This window comes from Scyliorhinus canicula, chromosome 2, assembly GCF_902713615.1.
Source record: "Scyliorhinus canicula chromosome 2, sScyCan1.1, whole genome shotgun sequence".
Taxonomy (NCBI): domain Eukaryota; kingdom Metazoa; phylum Chordata; class Chondrichthyes; order Carcharhiniformes; family Scyliorhinidae; genus Scyliorhinus; species Scyliorhinus canicula.
This window is the reverse complement of record NC_052147.1, coordinates 34,104,599-34,130,126: the sequence shown is the minus strand read 5'-3', so window position 1 is coordinate 34,130,126 and position 25,528 is coordinate 34,104,599. Positions and strand designations below refer to the sequence as shown.

Here is a 25,528-nt window from a genome sequence, read left to right as displayed (position 1 = left end):
TCTGTTAAAAGGTGTTTCCTTTGTCTTCTGGATGTTGTTTGGGAAGTTATTAAGGATTACTTAGTATTGTATTCTTTGGGGGTTGTATTTGAATTGATGGTTGCTAAGATGTTCACTGTATGTTTTAAAAAGGTTAACTTGAGTTCATAGAATAAACATTGTTTTGCTTTAAAAAATACGTTTCTATTAATCTATTAAAAGTTATGGGTCAGGTGAACTCCATGATACACTTTGGGGTACTCTAAACCCTGGCCCATAAAACTTGTATTAGAATATGTAACTTTCAGTATGCACAAAAGTGCCACACTGCAATCCTAATTGACGATTTTAAATTGGTTAACCAATAATTGTTTTTGGAGTTCAGTTGTCAACCAATGAGCACCTTTCTTATATAGTATAAAGATGTTGGGCTGAATTCTCCAATTCTGGGGCTATGTTCCCAATCCGGCGTGGGAACCGTTTACGCCAGGAAACCTGGTGCAAAACAGTCACCGATTCCCCGTTTTGCTTGGGGCTAGAAGGACGACAGCGTAGAGCACCCAGCTCTAGCTGCCGATGCACCCAGTGAATTTCCAGGTCCATGGCCATGCATGCGCATGGTGCTGGTCCGCAGTGGTCGCGCCATGCTTCATGGCGGAGGCTGCTTGCGGACCCAGCCCGCGAAATAGTCTTCCCCTTCGGGCCGGCTTGCGCGCCTCAGATCACCCCCCCCCCCCTCACAGTGCCCCCAGCCCCGGATCCACCCTCCCCCGACTGTGGCGGCGCTGAACTGAGTCCGCAGCTGCCACACCGAGTTCCTGATGGGTGAGACCATGAGAGACCCACGTCGTCGGGAACTCGGCTGGTCGGGGCAGAGCATCAGGGGCAGGCCTCAGCCTATGGCCTGAGGCCATCGATACGCGGTGCTTCGTACTCGCAGGGGATGGAGCTTCACGAAAGTGGCGACTCCCCCAATTTCGTCGAGAATTTGGATTCTCCGGCCACTCGCGAACGCGATTTCGACGTTGGCGACCGGAGAATCCAGCTCATCGTTTCCCCTGACTTAGGTATTATTGCGATTGCCATGATGAGTGTAAGCCAAAAAGCTTCAACAAAATGTATTTTTTTAGCACAACGCAAGTTCACTTATTAAATATAACTTTTCTTAATTGAAAGGCCCACCTGTTTCTGTCTGTGACTGTTGCCGTACAAGTTTGGATAGTTTCAAAGATACTGTTGATTTCAGACCAACTGTACCATGTCTCTGAGACTGTGCTTGTTCAGTATTCTGTGCAGTATTCGTAATAATCTGGTATTCGTTCTGTTGGTGAATCCTGCAAAGTTTTTAGATGCAGTTTCATTAGACCCAACTCCTAGAGGGTAACTGAGATATGTCAACTAGTCTTCTCCATAAAACATTTACTAGTAAACCTCAATCAAATTAGCAAATTGGAAAAACATATTCCTCATATCACTTTATAATTTAGCACTGCAGCAGTTTCAAGTCATTCTCAGACATAGACATTCAAGGACAATCAGCTAAAGGGCAGCACGGTGGCCTAGTGGTTAGCACAACCGCCTCACGGCGCTGAGGTCCCAGGTTCGATCCCGGCTCTGGGTCACTGTCCGTGTGGAGTTTGCACGTTCTCCCCGTGTCTGCGTGGGTTTCGCCCCCACAACCCAAAAATGTGCAGAGTAGGTGGATTGGCCACACTAAATTGCCCCTTAATTGGAAAAAATTATTGGCTAATCTAAATTTATAAAAAAAAAAGGACAATCAGCTAAGATAAATACTTTCACAATTCATAAGTAAAGCTGAAGTATCAGAAGTAGGTACAGAACTCACTGAAATTTCAGCATGTTGCTAGCACCCAATCTTCCCAGTCAGTTCAATATTGTAAATAATTACAGGTACACATGGGCAAGAAGCAGACTAGTGGTTTCAGTGGAATCGGACATTTGAGTAAAATTTTAAGGCATGCGGACAATTAAATTATGTCAATACTTAGCAGAAAAAATGCTGCAGCCTCGGAAAAGGCTCATGGGAATTTTGGCCCTTTGGCAGCATTGGCCAATGCTGAAGTTGAAGATGGCTTAAGAAGTGAAATGAAAAATTAAAGTGCAAAGCAATTAAAGTGCAGACTTGAGTCTGCAGGCATGTGGCAAATCAGCCCAACACCCATCCTAGGCATGCTAGGCCTATGAATATGAGTTGGTGGGCCAGGAAGAAGTAGGTGCAGACGCTGCAAAGCATTGGGACCGAGCATTAGGGAGAGGTCGAGCTCTGTGTTTTAAATGGAATTTCCTGTAACCCAGACTGGACAGCCAGAGCTGCAGACCGGCTTTTTAAAAATTAGAAACGCACAGTTTGGATTTTGTTAAAGCTTTTCTGTGTCAGTTTCATTGAGCTGCTGCACGACTGCTTCTGACCTTTGGACAGCTTCGTTGGACGATTATTTTTCGAAAAGCCCACCAGAAAACCAAAGCTGCCTGAAGGTCAACAGCAGCACAGCAACTTACAGGAGAGTGTTGTTGCCTGAAAAATGGGGGTAACATCAGTTGATTGCACCATTTCTCATTGGAATCGATTGTGTTCCATGTGCAGCCAGTGCTAGCCCCTTAAACATAGCTGAATTGGTCCCGGTGCAGTGCCAGTTTTGTTGTTGTGGAACTCCATGAATCCTGCACCGGCGTCAACACAGTCTCAGAAATGGAGAATACATACACTGTCCTTGCGTGTAGTCCTTTCTAAGTCCATTGAGACACTCAAATGCCAATGGTACAACAAACTGCGACAGAATAAAGTCATCATGACTGCTGTCAGGATACCAAGCATTGAAAAACATGAAGTGCTTGGTCGCACACCAGCTACAAAATGAGGGTTATATTCTATCTCTGAATTTAGATGTAGTATCCACTAAGTAAAATGTGTGCTACCAAAAGCAGCCTGCACCATGAGAAAGTCGACTATCCGGGCAGAGCTCTGTCTGCTTCTCTGTGGAAAGGGACAAGGAAATGTATTACCCTCTCTTTTCACATCACTTCCGCTATGCAGCAGAGGGTTAGTGTACAATAAGATGTTAGAGATGTCCCCTGCTCCACCCTGAAAGAAGTCGAATGCAACGTTCATGGCCACAACACCTTCACAGCCACATTGTGTTCTCCTCCTGCTCCAAAATTACAAGTCTATTATGATCCTAGTTGATGTTATAACTGGACGGGGAAATCGCAGAATAGAACCATGGCTCAAAATACTTTTTTTTTAATATAAAACATGGAGGAATTGAGTCACAGGACCGCTAATTAGTTTTAATATAAATAGTAAATTACTATAAATTAGTAATAAATATAAAGGGCCCAGGTTCGATCCCGGCTCTGGGTCACTGTCCGTGTGGATTTTGTACATTTTCCCCGTGTTTGCGTGGGTTTCGCCCTCACAACCCAAAGATGTGCAGGCTAGGTGGATTGGCTATGCTAAATTGCCCCTTAATAGGAAAAATGAATTGGGCAATCTAAATTTATTTTTATAAAAGTTTTAATAAAAAAAAACATTTACTAAACATGAAAAAATGGGATTATTACACAATAAGCCTTTACTCCCCCTTTAGCTAAGGTGGCACAAGCTGGTCAAGTTGGCAATGTATGCACATCGGGGTTCGGGACCGGGGGTGCCCTCCCAGTCTGTGGTGGGGCCCCCGAGAATTTCCCGGCAGGTGAGTTGGAGGGGTCTGGGGGTTTTGTTGGAGGGTCCTCAGGAGTCCTGAGCGCCTCAGTGCAGCAAATGTAGCAAAGTGCAGTCTCGTAAGGGGCGGGGGAGGGGGGGCGGTGTTCCCCAACAGAACACAAAAACAAGACAGAGTGCCGGTAGATAGCAGGGTCGTTCCTGGCGCTACACACGTCAGGATCCCACTAATCCTGCCCAGAACAGCACTCTGTTTTATTTTGGTTAGATCACGCCTACTATCTCTCAAATCGTAAAAGCATCTGCGTCTTAGCCTTCTTCTCAGCTCTGTCTGACTTTACTGAATAATGCTCTGTTCTAGTACCTTTAAACTCAGATGTTTTGGAAACTTCTCTTCATTTTTCTAGTTTCCTTAACTAACTGCTCTTCAGATCTCTGCACTTGTTTTCCTAACAATTACTTAATGGTATGGCTTTTCTTATCGCAAAGTTGAGAGAGATGTTCCCTCTCCAGCATTCTAAACCAACTGCTTTTCTATCTCCAACTGTCCACAAATTAGTTAAACTAAAACTTAAAAGCTTCTGTACCTTACAAGTCCTCAGTTGCTAAGCAACCACTATTAGTTTATTTATTCTCCATGCTGTGGCCCTCTCTAAGCACATTAGAAACACAATTGGAACTTAACCAACTACGCACATACAAATACCTTTGTCCAGCATAAATTTAATTATAGTTTTACCTTCCAGACACAGAAACATTAAATTAAGCCCACTTAAAAACTATACCTTTTCCTAATATTTACTCAAACAAATATAAATTTCTTAAAACTACCTTTGTTTTTACAGCACTGTAAGAAGTGGCAACGATCAGTGACAACCTTCTTAGTGAAATTGAAATCTTGCACGCATTGTTTCTTGCTTAGGTTGAAAGTAGATGAAATTTCACCTGGAGACTCTGGGTGAAATTGCCTCTTCCTTAAAACTCTTCTACCCTTCCAACATCTGCCTCTTTGAGCAGAATTTTCTCTTCTGTATTGTTTCTGCTTATTTCTACACATGTTCAATTATGTAAGGTTAAGTGTATCACCCTGATCTGGTGCCCATCTCTATCAGCTAAGGTCTGGAACTCACAACTTGAAAGGGTAGTAAAAGCATAAACCCTCAAGGCATTTTTTAAAAACTTGAAGTGCCATTATGTACAGGGCCATTGATCAAGTGCTGGAAGGTTGGACTAGTAAGAAAGCTGTTTCTCAGCCTGCATAGTTACAATGGGCCAAACGGCCTCATTCTGAGCTATAAATTTTCTATGGGTTGAGTCTTCTGGCCCCACCAGCTGCAAAAAGTGTGGCGGACAGTGGAACTCAGATTGGTGTGATACCAAAAATCAGCTTCCTGATGTCAGGATAAACTTTTGGAATTTTGTTCTCAGGACTTTAAAAGTGTATTGATTTTCCTGGTGAACAATATCAGGGAGCTGTTTTTCTGCATATTTGTACTCAGTTCCCAGAGGGCTTTTATGACACATACATTCTGACCCAATTCTAGATGTCGCAGGTTTTTAAGGTCCTCGGCGATTGTAGGCCTGGCACCTTGGGGACAAAGGATACACCAAGGAGACGTGGATATGATTCCAGTTCGCTGTTGGCAGAGTGCTGCTGAAGAGGGCTACAATTATGTGCATGTTTACACAAGGTCCGTGACTGAGCAAACACTAGTCCTCCTAAAGATGAGGCTTAACGGTTTGGACCGCTGAGGCGGAGCTCTCCAATACTCACCATTGAGAATGTCCCTGATCATTATTGTCTGCTGTGTCCTGCACAAAATAGTGCTATAAAAACACGGATGTCTTCGTTGATGGAGGCATGCGGGAGTAAGATGACTCCTCTGACCAAGAGGATACAAAGAATAAAGAAAATTACAGCACAGAGACTGTAGCAGGCCCATGCAAATCTGATAAATATCAGGTTCTAGGCAGAGTGAGTTGTCGATATACTTGTTAAATTTTTTGGTTCTCTAATCTCTGCTCGCTGGAAGGCTCCAGCACCTTTTTTTGTTACATATTATTATTCTCTCATGTACCAAGCATATCTATTGATATTATAACGGCTCAATGCCAAATTATCTATATTTGCAAAAGTTACCCATTGAACTTTGAAATCATACCTTTGTTCTTGTTCATTAGGAGTGACAATATTTGGCAAATTACTGAAATGCAGCAGATCTGATTGAAGTTCACTTATTTCTTTGAAACTCTCAGGATCACGGAACTGCATGGTAAAAATTAAATGAGATTAAAATCCCTTAAGTATAATAAGCGGCGGGATTCTCCGACCCCCCCCCCCCCCCCCCCCCGGGCCGGGTCAGAGATCCGCTGGTATGAATCCCACCCCCGCTGTCCTCCGGATTTTCCAGCCCCCCAAAAATCGCCCCGGCGTAAATCGCGCCGCCCGCCTCGGAGAATGGCAAGGACCGGCGCGACTCAATGGGCCCCAGGGCCGCCCGAATTCTCCAGCCCGCGATGGGCCGAAGTCCCGCCCGTTTTTTGCCAGTCCCGTCGGCGTAAATTGGAGTAGGTCCTTACCGGTGGGACCTGGCGGTGCAGGCAGCCTCCGGGGTTCTATGGGGGGCGCGGGGGATCTGGCCCCGGGAGGTGCCCCCATGGTGGCCTGGCCCGCGATTGGGTCCCATCGATCCGCGGGCAGGCCTGTGCCATGGGGGCACTCTATTCCTCCACATTGGCCGCTGTGGTCCTCCATGGTGGCCGATGCGGAGACGAACCCTCCCGCGCATGCGCTGGGATGACGCCAGCACACGCTGGCGCTCTCGCACATGCGCCAGCTCGTGCTGGCCAGCGGAGGCCCTTCGGCGCCAGTTGGCGTGGCACCAAGCCCCTTCCCCGCCAGCCGACGGGGCGCAAACCACTCCAGGGTGGGCCTAACCCCTGAAGGTGCAGAGGATTCCGTACCTTTGGGGCGGCCCGACGCCGGAGTGGTTCACGCCTATTCCTCGGCGCCGGGACCCCCCGCCCCGCCGGGTAGGGGAGAATCCCGCCCAAGATACGGATTGCATAAGACTGCATGTATTACAAAAGTATCTTATATTGCTTTGATAAAACATTACTTGAGTATTCTTCTATATTATTATATTTTAATTTAGTTTACATAGATAAATATATTAAATGTTGCAATTATTTTATTGGTATCTTAAAATAAATTTCAGATTCTACATGGTCATGTTATACAGTGTGTCTCCAACTGATTTGTTTTTATTTGTTAATTTAAGGTTCAATAACCATTGATCTTTTCCAATTAAAATTATTATAATACCATTGTCAACTAAAGTGTGCAGTCATAAGGAATTTACACAATTGCAATCTGAACTTAAAAACACCGAAGTTACCTGTGTAGCATTCTCTCGTCTTTCATATTGATCCACTGATGCTTTCTTCTTTCTCAATGTTGTAATTTGCCTCAAAGTGTTGTCTGTGTCTATTTTTATAGTGGCACTATAGTATTAAGGCAATACCATTAAACATAGTAAAAATACTTCAGTACAATTACTGTTACGATATGAACATGACTTCAGCGTCATCTGTGATAACACTGTCTTCACTTTACCAATCATTTGACTGACACTCAACTTGTGGATTGCATATTTTGTGCCAATTTGAGGAAATCCTGAAATTATATTGAATAAATCTACCTCTTTAATGTAGTTTCAGTCTGCTATGTTCCAAGTTTAGGTTATGTTCTGATTCTGGATTTAGCCTGCATTTACATTACAAATACAGCATCAGAGCAAAGCAGAAGCACTTTGCACCAAAACTACAGTTTTAGATTTACAGGCCTCATTACACCCGAGAACTGAGGACCTCCTTATCGGTAAGCTGGGGTTTGTTTGGGGGGGGGGGGGGGGTTGTCACGTTGTGGTGGTCGAGAGATCGGGACGCCATTTAAAAACGGTGTCCTGATCTCTCCCTGCACTGAGGGATTCTTGCGAGCAGAGCTCCTCAGTGCAGAGAACAGGACTAAATGCGGCCTCAGAATGGCCGTTCAAGAAACCCCTGGCTGATAGTGCGTGCTACAGGACTCTGTTCCCATTCGGGTAGATTGTGCCCATTGTGTGAATACACCCTTGGATTACCTACTTTGCAATTATTCATCTTGTGGGGTATTTCTCTTTCATAACTGCTAATTGAATGGATTTCAGAAGGTTAGGCTTTTTAGACTGACCCTACCACAGGCCTGGTGTGTCTTGAATCCTACAGTGGTGGCCATGATCCTAGATTCAATCCCAAACAATGCTGATCATGGAGGACCGAAAATGTGAAATGTATACTAAATATCGAATAGATAACGGTATTACATGTTCAATGCAATATAAAAGCAAACCAAACTTAACAGTAACAAAGAATTTCAATAGATACATTTCTAAAGCCCATTCATTGAGTGATCCAAAAGATGATGGTTCTGTTAAAGAGAAAAAAGAAAATAATTACTTTTCTTAATATATCACATAGTTTCTAATGCAAAAATTTCATTTGGTACATGTTTTAGATACCTAGAAGATCTGCAAGAAACTGTGTCTTTTGTTGCATTTGTTCAGTACAATTCAGTACTCTATGTCGAATTTCTTCAAATGCGACTTTTTTTTTTAAATACTCCTTTGCATGGGAAAATTCAGAATACTGTGACTGGTGCTGCTGGAGAATTTTTCTATATTGCTTCAAATAGTCTTGGTATATTTGCCTGTGGAAATTCAAAATTTCCTTACTCATGTTTTGATACTATTTGAGTTAGACAACTATTGGGCAATAAACCTTCAGCATGTACAAAACAGAAGGTTACAATAAATAATTTGGGCACATAATTCTGTAAATATGTACACTAAATATCACATTCTTGTCTAAGATTCGCAAATTTCTGATACATCAGCTTACCATGAATATCAATAAAAACAAGAATGAATGTTTCACAGGAAATTTTTGATTGCAGCAAGCTTTGAGTGGGTGGGTGGGGGGGGGGGGGGGGGGGGGGGGGTATCAAGCGTCAACCCAGGTGAACATTGGGAGTTTGAGGAAGCTTTTAATTCCCAGGCTTCATTTGCATCCCACCAGCTAGCTGCCTGCAAGTGGCAGAAAGAAAGAACTTGGGTCAGATAAAAATTACAAAACCCTGAGGTAGCCCACTGGCATCAAAAAAATTGTAGCTCTGGTGAGGCTCAAAAAGGTAGTCAAAGTAAATAGCATCTGCTGATGCAGAATAGTCACAGAAATGAACACAGCACAGAAACGAGTGCATCAGTTTGGAATTTAATGCAAAAAGAGAAAAAGAAAGACATCCAACAGCCTATTGCTTTCTTCCTCAATTTCAATCAGACTACTATTTTTGGAAACTTTTACAAACTTCTTAATCATGCTCCTGTCATTTGGATTGGATTGGATTGGATTTGTTTATTGTCACGTGTACCGAGGTACAGTGAAAAGTATTTTTCTGCAAGCAGCTCAACAGATCATTCAGTACATGGAAGAAAAGGGAATTAAACAAAATTCAAGAAAATACATGAGAATACATAATAGGGCAACACAAGATATACAATGTAACTACATAAGCATTGGCATCGGTTGAAGCATACAGGGTGTAGTGTTAATGAGGTCAGTCAATAAGAGGGTCATTTAGGAGTCTGGTGACAGTGGGGAAGAAGCTGTTTTTGAGTCTGTTCGTGCGTGTTCTCAGACTTCTGAATCTCCTGCCCGATGGAAGAAGTTGGAAAAGTGAGTAAGCCGGGTGGGAGGGATCCTTGATTATGCTGCCCGCTTTCCCCCGGCAGCGGGAGGTGTAGATGGAATCAATGGATGGGAGGCAGGTTCGTGTGATGGACTGGGCGGTATTCATGACTCTCTGAAGTTCCATTTAGGCCTAAATAAATATTATATACTAAAAAAGGAAATATCCTAGTGTTGAGTCCTGTGATAACCCATTGGAAGTAGCCTTCTAGCTGCAAAAACATCTTATAGATGGAGGTCCCTCAGCCCATCGTGCCCACACCGGCCATCAAGCCCTTTTTCCAGCACTTGGTCCGTAGCCTTGTAGGCTATGGCATTTCAAGTGCTCGTCTAAATACTTATTCAATGTTGTTAGGGTTTTTGCCACCAAAGGGTGTTTCAGGCAGGAAGTTCCAGATTCCCAGCACCCTCTGGGTGAAAAAGTTTTTCCACACGTCTCCTGTGAACCTCCTGCTCATTACCTTAAATCTATGCCCCCTGGTTATTGACCCCTCCGCTAAGGGAATTAGTTCCTTCCTATCCACCCTATTTATGCCCCTCATAATTTTATACACATCCATCTGGTCCCCTCTCAGCCTTCTCTGCACCAAGGAAAACAACCCCAGCCTATCCAGTCTATCTTGATAGCTGAAACGTTCCAGACAGGAAACATCCTGGTGAAGCTCCTCTGCACCCTCCCTGGTACAATCACTTCTTTCCTATAGTGTGGCAACCAGAACTGCACACAGTACTCCAGCTGTGGTCTGGACAGCATTTTATACAGCTCCATCATAATTTCCCTGATCCTATATTCTATGCCTCAGCTAATACTGGCAAGTATCCCATATGCCTTCTCGATCACCTTATCTACCTGTTCTTCTGTCTTTAGGGATCTGTGGATATGCACATCAAGGTTCCTCTGATCCTCTATACTTCCTAGGGTCCTACCATTCATTGTTTATTCCCTTGCCTTGTTAGTCCTCCTAAAATGCATTACCTCACACTTTTCAGGGTTAAATTCCACATGCCACTGCTCTGTCCATCTAACCAGCCCATTTATATCATCTTGTAATCCAAGGCTTTCCTCTTCATTATTTACCACACCACCAATTTTTGTATCATCTTCAAGCTTACTTATCATACCTCCTACATTCACATCCAGATCATTAATGTACACTACAAACATCAAGGGACCCAGCACCTATTCCTGCAGAACACCAGTGGACACAGAATTCCAGTCACAAAAACAACCTTCGACCATCACCCTCTACCTCCTGCTTCTGAGCCAATTTTGATCCAATTTGCCAAATTGCTCTTGATCCCATGAACTCTTACCTTTCTGACCAGTCTCCCAAACTAGACCTTGCCGAAAACCTTACTAAAGTCCATGGTAGACTGCATCATGCACTGACGTATCTACACACCCAGTCACTTCCTCTAAAAATTAAATCAAATTTGGAAGACATGTTCTCCCTTTAACAATGCTTTGCTGATTATCCTTGATTAATCCTTGCCTTCCCAAGTGGGGATTAATTCTGTCCCTCAGAATTATTTCCAATAGTTTCCCTACCACTGAGGTTAGACTCACTGGCCTGTAATTTCCTTGTTTTCCCCTACTTCCCTTCCTGAATAATGGCACCACATTAGCTTTCCTCCAGTTCTGGCACACCTCCTTTGGCCAGAGAAGATATTAAAATTGTCAGAGCCTCTGCAATCTCCTCTCTTGCCTCCCTCAGCAGCGTGAGCCTGGCTATTTATTCACTTTTAAGCCTGTTAAAACCATTAATATCTCCTTCCCCTCATGTTAATTTGTTCAAATATATCACAGTCCCCCTCCTTGATTTCTATACCTACATCATCCTTCTCCATGGTGAACACAGTCGCAAAGTACTCATTTAAAACTTCCCCAACATCTTCCGGCTCCATACACAAATTGCCATATTGGTCCCTAATTGGCCCTATTCTTTCTCCGGTCATCCTCTTGCCCTTAACATACTTATAAAATAACTTTAGATTTTCCTTTATTTTACCCACTATTATTTTTTCATGCCCTCTCTTCGCTCTCCTAATTTATTTTTTAAGCAACACCCTGCACTCGTCCACACTCTTCTTGAGTTTCCACTGTTTTCAGCCTTCTGTATCTTCCATATCCCTTGACATCCAGGGTTCTTTGAACTTGTTGCTCCCACCCTTCACTTTTACGGGAACATGTTGGCTCAGTGCTCTCTATTTCCTTTTTGAATGAATAGCACTGCTCTGATGTAGATTTTCCGACAAGTTGATGGTCCCAGTCAACTTTGGCCAGATCGCGTCCTATCCTATTAAAAAAATGTTCTTCCCCCAATTCAGAAACATTATTTCCTGTCCATCTTTGTTCCTTTCCATTACTATCTTAGATCCTACTGACCATTATCCTTTATTTCCTGTCACTGAGGTAATTTTAGATTCAGCTGGCACTTCCCCTTTGATCCCACGGGGTCTTACTTTTCAGACCTCGGTAAAATCCATGTAGACTACATTAAATATACTACCCTCATTAATCCTTGTTAATTTCCCACAAAATTCAATCAAGTTATAAGATATAACCTTTCCTTAAGAATTTAATGTTGACGTCCTAGATTAATCCATGGGTGGGATTTTCCAGCTCGATATGCACAGCATATTTTCAGAACCATAGAATATTAGTGCAGAAGAGGCTCTTCAGCCCATCAAAACTGCACCAACGCATGAAAAACACCTGACCTGCCTACCTAATATCATTTGCCAGCACTTGGCCCTAAGCCTTGATTGTTATGACGTGCCAAGTGCTCATCCAGGTACATTTTAAAGGATGTCCGGTAACCCGTCTCTACCACCCTCCCAAGCAGTGCATTTGAGGTTATTTTGATTGGCCTGTAATTATTCAGGCTATCCATTCCTCCCCTGTTGATCAATTATATGATATTACCAGTCCACCAGTATTCTAGCGCCATGGCTACAGTTATATAGTAAGAAGTCTTACAACACCAGGTTAAAGTCCAACAGGTTTGTTTCAAACACGAGCTTTCGGAGCACGGCTCCTTCTTCAGGTGAATGGAAAGGCTTGTTCCAGTGATGTTTATATAGACACAGTCAGAGATGCCCCGGAATGCGAGCACCTGCAGGCAATCAAATCATCAAAGATGCAGAGAGAGAGGTAACTCCAGGTTAAAGAGGTGTGAATTGTCCCAAGCCAGTTCAGTCGGTAGGCCTCTGCAAGTCCAGGCTTGTTGGTGGGGGCCGAATGTAATGCGGCATGAATCCCAGATCCCGGTTGAGTCCGCATTCATGCGTGCGGAACTTAGCTATAAGTTTTTGCTCAGCAATTTTGCGTTGTCGCGTCTCCTGAAGGCCTCCTTGTAGAATGCTGACCCGGAGATCAGAGGCTGAATGTCCTTGACTGCTGAAGTGTTCCCCAACTGGAAGGGAACAGTCCTGCCTGTTGATAGTCGCACGATGCCCGTTTATTCGTTGTCGCAGTGTCTGCATGGTCTCGCCAATGTACCACGCTTCGGGACATCCTTTCCTACAGCGTATGAGGTAGACTACATTGGTCGAGTCGCACGAGTATGCGCCGCGTACCTGGTGGGTGGTGTTTCCACGTGTAATGGTGTAACGTGTACCATTACACGTGGAAACACCACCCACCAGGTACGCGGCGCATACTCGTGCGACTCGACCAATGTAGTCTACCTCATACGCTGCAGGAAAGGATGTCCCGAAGCGTGGTACATTGGCGAGACCATGCAGACACTGCGACAACGAATAAACGGGCATCGTGCGACTATCAACAGGCAGGACTGTTCCCTTCCAGTTGGGGAACACTTCAGCAGTCAAGGACATTCAGCCTCTGATCTCCGGGTCAGCATTCTACAAGGAGGCCTTCAGGAAACCATTACACGTGGAAACACCACCCACCAGGTACGCGGCGCATACTCGTGCGACTCGACCAATGTAGTCTACCTCATACGCTGCAGGAAAGGATGTCCCGAAGCGTGGTACATTGGCGAGACCATGCAGACACTGCGACAACGAATAAACGGGCATCGTGCGACTATCAACAGGCAGGACTGTTCCCTTCCAGTTGGGGAACACTTCAGCAGTCAAGGACATTCAGCCTCTGATCTCCGGGTCAGCATTCTACAAGGAGGCCTTCAGGAGACGCGACAACGCAAAATTGCTGAGCAAAAACTTATAGCTAAGTTCCGCACGCATGAATGCGGACTCAACCGGGATCTGGGATTCATGTCGCATTACATTCGGCCCCCACCAACAAGCCTGGACTTGCAGAGGCCTACCGACTGAACTGGCTTGGGACAATTCACACCTCTTTAACCTGGAGTTACCTCTCTCTCTGCATCTTTGATGATTTGATTGCCTGCAGGTGCTCGCATTCCGGGGCATCTCTGACTGTGTCTATATAAACATCTCTGGAACAAGCCTTTCCATTCACCTGAAGAAGGAGCCGTGCTCCGAAAGCTCGTGTTTGAAACAAACCTGTTGGACTTTAACCTGGTGTTGTAAGACTTCTTACTGTGCTCACCCCAGTCCAACGCCGGCATCTCCACATCATGGCTACAGTTATATAGGAATCGATAAGCCCTAGAACAGGTCAATCAAATTAATCTCAGCTGTGGTTCCTTGGACAAATATGGATTAACTCATAGAATCATAGAATTTACAATGCAGAACGAGGGCATTGGGACGAGCACTCGACTTAAGATCATGGCTCCACCTTATCCCTGTAAACCAGGAACCTCACTGAACCTTTTGGACACTAAGGGGCAATTTATCATGACCAATCCTCCTAACCTGCACATCTTTAGACTGTGGGAGGAAACCAGAGCATCCGGAGGAAACCCATGCAGACACGGGGAGGAATTGCAAACTCCACACAGATAGTCACCCGAGGCTGGAATTGAACCCAGGTCCATGGCGCTGTGAGACAGCATTGCTAACCACTGTGTCACCGTGCCACTTAATTAAGGGCAAATATTGTTTAATTTAATTGAGTCTTATGATGAGGTATCAGAAAGGATTGATTATGGTAATTTATTTGACACGGGGAGTAATTCTTAATTTTTGAGAATAAGTGTGGTAGCAAGCAGCTCTGGCGGAATCTTTTCCCGTGGCCAGAATCGCGGGATCTCATGCCAGATTCTGTGCTTAGAACCTCATTAATTAAGCATAGGCGCATTCCTCTCTGAATCTCCTGGCAGGCCGGCAACTGATTTGTCTGCCTTGTGTCAGCTTGCGGACCTGAAGGTCCAGACGCAATATTGAAACACTAGTCCAGCCCACCTGGCTTCACCAAACTGTGCATGGTGTCTGGAACCCAGGAACAAAAGGCAGGTAGCCTCAAGAAGAAGGTAGGATCATCTTGCACCATGGCCCTCAAAGCCCACATTCAACAAGTCAAGGCATGTCCTCTGCCCAAGGCTGAAGAAAGGCACACGAACTGCACCTCTCTGGCCAGGGAGGCCATTGCCCAGGTCAGCACAGCCGCCACCCAACAGCGTAACACCGGCCAGTACAGGAGGCGGATGGATGATCTCATCTACTCTGCCAGGGTAAATTCTCTCACAGCTCCCTCCACTATCAAATTCTCAGCATTACATTATATACCCAAACAGCTACTCTCTTCACAGATCTTACACATTCAGTCGCGGGAGACATTGGGCATGATTCTCTGGGAAAATGTCTATGTGCAGTAGCGAGCGGGAATTGCCCGAGTTTCCCGGCGCTCGGCCCAGCAACGCTATTCAATTTGAATTGGTCCACTTAACGATGTCTCATGGGCTTCCCGCCCCGAATGTCGGCTCAGCAGCTGATTTGTCAGGACCATGCTCATCAACGCCCTGCTAACAACGCCGAGCAGCACTGAGGCTGCACTTGCTCAGCCAACCCCAGTCAGCTCGCAACAATGGCGCCGAGAAGACTGGCCCCAAGATTTGGGGATGCTGATCTGGGGAGGCTGCTGGACACGTTGGAGGCCAGGAGGGATGTCCTGTTTCCCCGAGGGTCCCGGAGGGTGAGCCACAAGGCAGCACCGTGAGCTGGCAGCAGCAGACACCTCAGGCAGTGTGACCAGGAGGACTGGCCACCAGTGTCAGAAGAAGGTCAACGACCTACACCAGAGAGCCAGAGTGAGTAGACACCAGCGCACAACCCCCCAACCCCCCCCCCCTCCCCAAGGGAGCATCCCCCAGGCGACACCCAACCCTCCCTCCATCCCCTCCCCTTCAGCACGCCCTCAACCCACCCCTACAACCCTCCCTCCATCCCAACCTTCCGCTCTCAAACCCCAATCCCCCACAACTGTGAACCACGCATGTGGCTAATGATGCCCTCTCTGTGTCCCCTCAGGAAAAGCTCGCCTATAATTGGCGGGAGGAGGCCTAGACTGATGGTGGAGTGCCGAACTTGGGAATCCTCACCTACTTCAAGGAGCGGGCCCTGGAGGTGATTGGTGCGACCAAGGAGAGAGCAGTCACCAACGTGGAGGCTGGTGGACGCCGCGGAGGTGAGGGGCTGCCAGGCCCCACCCGGAGGACCTGTCAAATGTGAAGAGTGATTGCCTTACTGACTGAACCATCCCTCACACTGACCACATGTCCATTCTCCTGTTGGTCCAGCAGCCGACGGTGCCGGTACATCCTGGGCGTACATCTCCCTTGACTCCAGGGAGAACACCTCAGGGAAGAGCTCCAAGGATGCAACTGTTATAGTCGCACCACAGCTGTCATCCCCACCCTCCACCAGCGCAGATACACACACCTCGGTAGGAAATGTTAGCGGTCAGGCGTCTGGGGCACAATCTGGTGAGCATCACACTGCTGATGATGTAGATCAGGTGGAGGCAGGAACTCCCACGCGAGACAGCAGTCGGAGGTTTGCTGGTCCTAGGCAGATGCGGCACCCCTGAAACAGAGTTGCCCGCAGTTGATGGTGACAATAGGGAGCGGCCGGGATGTTCAGAGGGAGATGTCAGCATCACTCCAGCAGATCCATAGCTGATTGGAGGAGTCCAAGAGGCTACAGACGCAGGAGTTGGCTCCGGCAATGAGTGGCACCGAGGCCAACACTACTAGAATGGCAACCGCAGTGGACAGCCTGGTGCATGGCATTGGCACCACAAGTGAAGATGTCCAAGGCATCGTGCAGTTGGTGATGGCCATGGCTGAGGGTCTCGGCAGTATGTATGGCTCACTGGGGATGTCTCCCACTACTAGGCTGGCCTTGATGGGGTTCTGCGGGACATGTCCCGCTCTCAGATGGGAATGGCCGAGGCGCTCAGTTTATCCCAGTCGCAGGTGGGCATGGCTAAGGCACTGCAGAGCATGGCCCAGTCACTGGGGAATGTGTTCCAGTCACCGAGGATCATTGCCGAGGGCGTCGACACGATGGTACAGACCATGGGGAACCACCAGGTTTGGCAACGCCAGATGATGTAGGGGCAGCCGGGGCCTACTCCAGCTGCCCCTTCATCTCAAGGTGAACCCCAGGGCCCTATGGACACCAACCGGGAGGAGTGGGTGCTAAGTGCCAACTCGGACCCGTCCCAAGGGACGGTGATGGTGGCCACCAGCACTCCCGAGTTCCACCACTCTGATAAGGGCACATCTCTGGGGTCAGACTCCCACAGGCCTTCTATCGTGTGCTGAAGGGTGGCTATCGCTTCCGTCACCACCTCCTGCATCACCACTTAGAACTCCACCTTGATTGCTTCCTTCATAGTGGTCAGTTCCTTTTTAAAAATGTTCCTCCACCCATCCCCCGTATGTGTGGTTGGGGGGGGGGGGGGGGGGAATGTTGTCTATTCCTGCTCCGCCGTTCGGATCGCCGATCTATCCCCCTCCTGGTTCGCCTGGGCCACCACCTCGCTTTGTGGGGCCACCGGTCCGTCCGCCCGTTGCTCCTGAATTCTCGTTATCCCCTCGAGCTGCTGTTCGCGGGCATCCTCTTTCCTTCTTGCACTGTTGATGTCTTTTGTATCTTGTGTTGGGGGGGGGGTGTATTAGGTGGCTTTTCGGGCCAAAAACTCAAATAAATTTACTGCGTTGAGTCCAACTGGGAGAGCCACCTGATGTGCATCCGCTCAGCACATCACCGCCACCGGAAGTCCTATCAAAACTACTTTTAATCCTTCTAATTATCTTTTATCATATAATCAGAGAATAGAATCATAGAATCCCTACAGTGCAGGAGGAGGCCATTCAACTCATCGGATCTGCACTGACTCTCTGAAAGAGCAACCTACCTAGAACTCCACCTTGACTTGGGTCAATTCCCCCACCCTATCCCCATAACCCAGTAACCCTACCTAACCTTTTAGACACTAAGGGGCAATTTACTACGGCCAATCCACCTAACCTGCATACCTTTGGACTTTGGGAGGAAACCGGAGCACCTGGAGGAAACCCGCACAGACACGGGGAGAAAATGCAAACTCCACACAGACAGTCACCCGAGGCCAGAATTGAACCCAGATCTCTAGCGCTGTGGAGGCAGCAGTGATAACCACTGTGCCACCGTTGCCGCACTTTACCACAACACCAAGGCTTGACCCCCTTGACTGTGACACTGGGGCATTATCCATGATTTCTTTGCAGCATACAAAATGATTGGCACATCAGAGCCAAATAGCAAACGCCAAATCCTGTTTATCTTTAATTTCACTTCAGTGTTGGTAGGAGTGACCAACGTACAGCAAAGCCAGGGAGAGAAATCATGGATATTGATGCTTCTCCTGTTTCCAAGCCCTTTATTCCACCCCCCACCCCAACTTTAACTCTTCCCCCTCAATTATGCATTTCCCTTTTGTGGTGAATGTGATTCACACCGGATTATAATCTGTATATACATGTGTCTATATTGTAAGTACAGTTGCATTACCTATCCTCCAAGGGGAGTAGCTCTGGGAATGCTCGAGTTGTACGGGGCTTCTCCCTTGGCTCTGCCCAGGACTCCTCCCCCAGAAGCTGCTGTATAAAGATCAGTGCCACATGGTCAGCTGGCCAGTTCACCGAAAGTTTCAATGGCTAATAGGCTGGCTCTGTTGTGAGTATATTAAAACCGCTATTCTAATCCTACAAGCACGTGTCCGTAGAATTGTTGGTTCCAACAATTTAATATACTCAGGAAACAGTCGAAGAAATCATGGAAGCAGCCCTCAAGCCCGGACGCCTAGAACTCGACCCAGAGGATGCAGAGGCTAAGGCAATTTTTTCCCACTGGCTGAGATGTTTTAAAGCATACCTGGCAGAAGCCAGCACCGCCAGAACGGAGGAACAAAAACTCAGCCTACTGCATGCGAGGGTAAGCCACAGAATATCCACAGAGCTGAATCCGGCCGGTTCTTACACCGCAGCGCTGGCAATATTGGACAAAATGTACGTTAGGCCCATTAACGAGGTTTATGCACGCCACGTGTTTACGACCCGCCGTCAGCGGCCTACAGAAACGCTAGCCGAGTTTGTAAGGGAATTGAACAATCTTTCTAATGACTAATTATCAGGCCGTTACCGCGGCTGAACATAGGGAGCTTGCTGTGCGGGACGTTTTCGTGGCGGGCCTTAGGTCTAACTATGTGCGCAAAAGACTTCTAGAAAAGGGGGCCCAGGACCTAGACACTACTGTGGAGGCTGCTACCACTATGGAAGTTTCCTTCCACAGCCTCACCTCGTTTCCCACGGACCCCGCAACCTCATCGTGGACCCCCGACCAACAGTCCCCCAAGCCCGTGCCACACGGCCCCCCAGCTACCGCACTGCCAAAGCCAATTACTCTGCTGCCCCAGCCAGTTACTCTGCTGCCCCAGCCAGCTACTCAGCTGCTCCAGCCTGCCATTTCTGTGGCCAAAGCCAGCACCCGCGGCAGCACTGCCCGGCCCGTAACGCGACCTGCAGCAGCTGCGGGCGAAAAGGACACTATGCCAGAGTGTGTCTGGCGAAGAAAGCCCCAGCCTCTAACCCTCCCACGGCTCAAAGCACTCGTTCCCTGAATTCACAGGCCTGCAGGCGCCGAAATGCTGCAGCCTGTATGCCGACTCCGCCCCCACCCGACATGTGCGACTCATGGGGCGGCCATCTTGGCAATCCTCCTCCATGCGGCCGGCCATGTGCGACTCATGGGAGAAGCCATCTTGGCAATCCTCCTCCATGTGGCCGGCCATGTGCGACTCATGGGAGCGGCCACCTTGGGATCCATCCCCTTCAAACTCTGAAACTCACCTCGACGACTACGAACTCCGAGGGCAGTCATCACGGGCCACTCCAGCACAGCTGATCGAGCCGTCGACTACCCGCAACTCAGCGCAGTCACCCTGGATCAATCCCACCCCAAGCACCTACGAAGTTCGATGGCGGAGGTCCAGATCAACGGGTACAGCACGCAATGCCTCTTTGACTCCGGGAGCACCAAGAGCTTTATACATCCAGAGCTGGTAAGACGCTGTTCGCTTTCTATTTTTCCGGTGAGCCAAACTATCGCCCTCGCTTCGAGCTCCCACTCAGTCCAAATCCAAGGACGCATCGTTGCTACGCTCACAATTCGAGGCGCTAGGTATTCTAAATTTAAACTTTATGTCCTGCCCGACCTCTGCGCGCCACTCTTATTAGGCCTGGATTTCTAGTGCAACCTCAAGAGCCTCACCCTCAGCTTCGGCGGGCCCCTGCCCCCACTCACTATCTGCAGCCTAACCACACTGCGCATCTCCCTCCTCCGCTCTTCGCCAATCTCACTCCAGATTGCAAGCCAGTAGCTACTCGAAGCAGGCGATACAGCCTACAGGATAGGGTCTTTATCCGATCGGAGGTCCGACAGCTGCTCAGTGAGGGGGTCATAGAGGCCAGTAATAGTCCCTGGAGAGCTCAGGTGGTGGTCGTCAAGACCGGGGAAAAATTTTGCATGGTCGTCGACTATAGCCAGACTATAAATCGCTTTACGCTCCTAGACGCGTATCCCCTCCCCAGAATTGCAGACATGGTTAATCAGATTGCCCAATATCGGCTATTTTCCACGGTGGATCTGAAGTCTGCATACCACCAGCTCCCAATCCGCCCGGAGGACCGCCACTACACGGCATTCGAGGCCGATGGCCACCTCTTCCATTTCCTCCGGGTCCCTTTCGGCGTCACTAACGGGGTTTCGGTGTTCCAACGAGCAATGGACCGAATGGTAGACCAGTACAGGCTGCGGGCCACGTTTCCGTATCTGGACAATGTTACCATCTGAGGCTACGACCAGCAGGACCACGACGCCAACCTCCACCGTTTTCTCCAAACAGCACAGAAATTAAATCTCACTTATAACAAGGAGAAATGCATTTTCCGCACAAACAGACTGGCCATCCTCGGCTACGTCATGGAGAACGGAGTCCTGGGCCCAGACCCGGACCGCATGCGCCCCCTCTTAGAACTCCCCCTCCCTCATTGCCCCAAGGCCCTCAAACGGTGCTTGGGGTTCTTCTCATACTACACCCAGTGGGTCCCTCAATATGCGGACAAAGCCCGCCCACTCTTTAAGGCCACACAATTTCCCCTGTCAGCTGAGGCGCGCCAGGCCTTCAGCTGCATCAAGGAGGACATCGCCAAAGCAGCCATGCGGGCGGTAAATGAATCCACTCCCTTTCAGGTTGAGAGCGACGCCTCAGAGGTAGCTCCAGCAGCCACTTTAAATCAGGCAGGGAGGCCCGTTGCATTTTTCTCCCGTACCCTATCCGCTTCAGAACTCCGACACTCCTCAGTCGAGAAGGAAGCACAAGCCCTCAATTATGCATTTCCCTTTTGTGGTGAATGTGATTCACACCGGATTATAATCTGTATATACATGTGTCTATATTGTAAGTACAGTTGCATTACCTATCCTCCAGGGGGAGTAGCTCTGGGAATGCTCGAGTTGTACGGGGCTTCTCCCTTGGCTCTGCCTAGGACTCCTCCCCCAGAAGCTGCTGTATAAAGATCAGTGCCACATGTCAGCTGGCCAGTTCACCGAAAGTTTCAATGGCTAATAGGCTGGCTCTGTTGTGAGTATATTAAAACCGCTATTCTAATCCTACAAGCACGTGTCCGTAGAATTGTTGGTTCCAACACCTTTCAAGAATCACCAATCAATACATCAAACAATCACAGAAAAGTTATGGTAAAAATTTAACACGCTGTCGGTAACTGTCCCATGGGTTATTGATATTAAGAGCAGCAATGATATAATGCAGTGTTAGTTTGTGTGCACCCTATAGGCGACGGCTCCATGTCTCTCAAACAAACCAGAAAGTACATATTTTACTTTAACAGTATTGTGCAATGTTGTTAATTTGACAGTATCCCACTGGTTATTTATAACACTGTATAAATTATAACACTGAGTTTGGTGACTGACTGAGCCCTCATTAACATGTTTTATGCATTGCACTACATGGAAATAATGTCAGTAAATTCATATTTGGGGAAAGATTCAATACTTACAATCCAGATCAACAGCACAAGATAGAACATAGAACAGTACAGCACAGAACAGGCCCTTCGGCCCTCGATGTTGTGCCGAGCAATGATCACCCTACTCAAACCCACGTATCCACCCAATACCCGTAACCCAACAACCCCCCCCCCCTTAACCTTACTTTTTAGGACACTACGGGCAATTTAGCATGGCTAATCCACCTAACCCGCACATCTTTGGACTGTGGGAGGAAACCGGAGCACCCGGAGGAAACCCACGCACACGCGGGGAGGACGTGCAGACTCCGCACAGACAGTGACCCAGCCGGGAATCGAACCTGGGACCCTGGAGCTGTGAAGCATTTATGCTAACCACCATGCTACCGTGCTGCCCCGATGTTTTCCATTCTATGAGAGGAGAAGACGACTTTTGTTTCTGCCTGACAGCATGATATATTATTCAATATAACTATTTCATACAAGAAATGTAATTGGGTATTATTTTATCAGTAATCTCAGAGTAGAAAGATCAAATAACTCCTGACCAACAAAGTGGAATGGTTGAACAACATAGGTCTTTACTGTAAGTGAGAAGCACTGGAGTCCTCAGGTGTCTCTGTGCAACACAACTTTTTAAGAGGCCAGACGACAAAGGATGAATTGTTCACAATTGCATCTATGTTTTCTTGATCAGTGAGTTTGAAGACTGCCGATTGCTGCTTGTCACTACAATATATTTTCAATATCTTCTATGCAACACATGTTTATTATGATATTTTAGTACCACAAAAACTCAGAAAAAGCACCAAGCTAGTGTGGGATAATAGGCAAGTAGACAAAAAGATTCTCGACAATCATATGCAGTGCAAACAGGCTACCAATTCATTATGAGCTCATTATGCACTCCTGTTCTGGCAATTTCACCCCACAAAGCCTGTTCAATGTAAACTTTAATTAGCAACAAAATAAACAAAACTCCAGCCATGATTCTACCCTCTGTTTGCAAGATAATTATGGATGACAAAGACCATGTAGCCCAGCTCATCTGATCCATCCAGAATGACAAACAAAACAAACATATGCATCAGGAACAGGAGAAGGCTAATCGGCCCCTTTAGCCTACTTCACTATTTGATAACATTGCCCACATTATACCTGTAACTACAACTTAGAAGTACTTAATTGTACTTAAAAGTACTTCAAGCGATTTGGGACATTATGACAGGTGGTGTATAAATGTACATTTTATCTTTCTTCTATTACATGTATATGCAGTAGGCAGAGTGACTGTAGCAATGGTGCAATCCTAAGCCCAATGCTGAGCCTCTAAGGCTAATTAATTAATCAGAGTAGTCAACTGATGTTATGAAAATGGCTACAAGAGAATAACTACATTTACAAAACCATTTAACTTTGTAGCTAATACTACCTTACCATTCTGACCTGTCTGGCGCCAACCCACAATTGTACGATTATGTTGTAAAGTTTGAATTTACAGCCTATCCACATGTTCCGTATGACATTACATTGCATTTCTTTCAAAATAAATGTGCAAAATTGTACTATTTAATTATTTTTTTAAAATATTTTTATTCTCCTCATTTTCCACTTTTTCATCAAATATACAACCAACACAAGATAACCAACAATAACAAATACAATAGCAATCCCCCAAGCAGCATCCCCTTCAATATACAAGCTCCAAAACCACCCCTACATCCCAAATACAAATCAAGAAAGACCAAAAGAGAATCCGCGGTCATCCCATACATGGTATACAATAAACAATATGCTCAACACCACCCCGCCCCCCTAATGTTCAATGGCATCCAATTCTTGAAAAAACATGGATAAACAATGCCCATTAATTGTAGAACCCTTCCATCCTCCCCCTCAACTCAAACTTCACCTTTTCAGGCATCACAAATATCCTCCCGCCATGCCAAGGCACAGGGCAGAGAAGCTGACCTCCACCCCAACAGGACCTGCAATCAGCGAGGTGAAGGCTAAGACATCGGCCCTCGCACCCGCCTGCAGCCCAGGCTGGTCCAAAACCCCGAAGATAGCTTCTAGGGGCCCTGGTTCGAACCTCGCATGCACCAACCCTGAGATGACCTTAAAACCCTCCCACCAATACACCCCAGTTTCGGGCTGGGCCAAAACATGTGAACATGGCTTGCGGGGCTCCTCCCGTAGCACTCACACACATCCTCCACCCCATCAAAGAGTCAGCTCACCCTCGCTCTCTTGAGGTGCACCTTTAACACTATCAGCACCAACTTCGCGCAAGGGGTTGAGGCATTTACAGGTTGAGGTTGAGCACCTCACACCACAGCCCATCCTCCATACCCTCCCCCAATTCTTCCACCCACTTAGCTTTAATCCCCTCCAATGATACCTTGTCCTCCCCCAGAATCTTCCTGTTATGGGCCAGGATTTAGAGAACCCCAAAGTATATCATGGAGTTCACCTGGTCCACAGCATTTAATAGTTTGTGCTGATGGGGAGCACACGGCCTACCTTATAGGTGTGATGCACCAGAGATCTACAGTACTTTTAAATCACAAACCTTACAGTTAGGACCATACACACTTGCCTACCTCCCCTCCCAATATCCCCGTCACTATCACATACCTACCCCCTGGTTCGCCACCACCTTTTCCATCTGGAACTTCACTCTCTTACTTACCAAATCCGCTACCCCTGTGCCCTGCTGTCAAACCCAACACAACTCAGTCACGATCATGTAACTAACCTAACCGCAGGTCTCCCACCCACCTTCCCAGTGGACTTGATCCGTCCCCATCTGTCGTTACTATCGAACCCCTCCCTCCACCTCACAGAATTCCCCCATCCACTTCCTCTCGAAAACACCTCACCCAGTATCTGTCCCGTTCCCCCCCTTACCCCTAACGCCACCCTTTTCACACGTCCTAGGCTCACCAGGATCCAATGTCTGCAGCCCCTTCCCCCACACCTCCGTTCACTAGCTAACTTAAGCTTGCTAGTGCAGGGGACTCCAGCGGCTGCGACGAGCGCCATGGCGGACTCGAATCGCGGAGGCAGCTCCAAAATGTAGGAACCCCCGATTGGCCACGCACGCAAAGATGCAACCGGCCCAATCTGTTCCCCGGACGACCATAAGGCCCCCGGTGCCCGATTCTCTCCCCTTCCCCCCCCCCCCCCCCCCCCCCCCCCCCCCCCACACCAGGGTGGCCGCGGACTGGGTCGAGCTTCCCGAATGGCGACAGGTGGTTAGAACCACGCCGTCAGGAACTCGGCCAGTTGGGAGCGGAGGATCGCTGGGCAGGCCTCTGACAATGGCCCCCCCAGCCGCGCAGAGTACTCTACTCGGAGAATCGCTGGGCCGGCGCTGGGGCCGATTTCGCTGTAAACGTTGATTCTCCACCCCCATGCCAAACACGATTTATGGTAAAAGCCTTTTTGTTTCTCGGAGATTCAATGGATTTTCTTTGTCAAAATTACAATGGGTAATCGGGAATTCATATCCTTAGAGAAACGTTAGTCCCATGGTGTGACCACGTTGTGCTGGATTTTAGCAGGATGGTGGAAGGTGGGGTGAAGTGGGATGCAGTAGAGATTGGTAAATATTTCTTTAAGCAATCTTAGTGACAAGTAGGGATTTCAT

The 25,528-nt window shown here is 47.4% G+C and overlaps 1 protein-coding gene across 7 annotated transcripts in view; it reads right to left on the bottom strand.

Moving 5' to 3' along the window:
- Window positions 1-25,528, bottom strand: part of LOC119952127 (protein SIX6OS1-like) — a 254,058-nt gene that overhangs the window by 163,738 nt on the left and 64,792 nt on the right. For all 7 annotated transcript variants that reach the window (XM_038775715.1, XM_038775706.1, XM_038775742.1 and 4 more), the window contains 5 exons: window positions 8,221-8,408; window positions 8,087-8,129; window positions 7,060-7,165; window positions 5,824-5,927; window positions 1,162-1,313 (listed from right to left, as the gene is read on the bottom strand). In XM_038775715.1, the coding sequence (XP_038631643.1) occupies window positions 1,162-1,313; window positions 5,824-5,927; window positions 7,060-7,165; window positions 8,087-8,129; window positions 8,221-8,408 (593 nt within the window). The remainder of the gene's footprint in view (window positions 1-1,161; window positions 1,314-5,823; window positions 5,928-7,059; window positions 7,166-8,086; window positions 8,130-8,220; window positions 8,409-25,528) is intronic.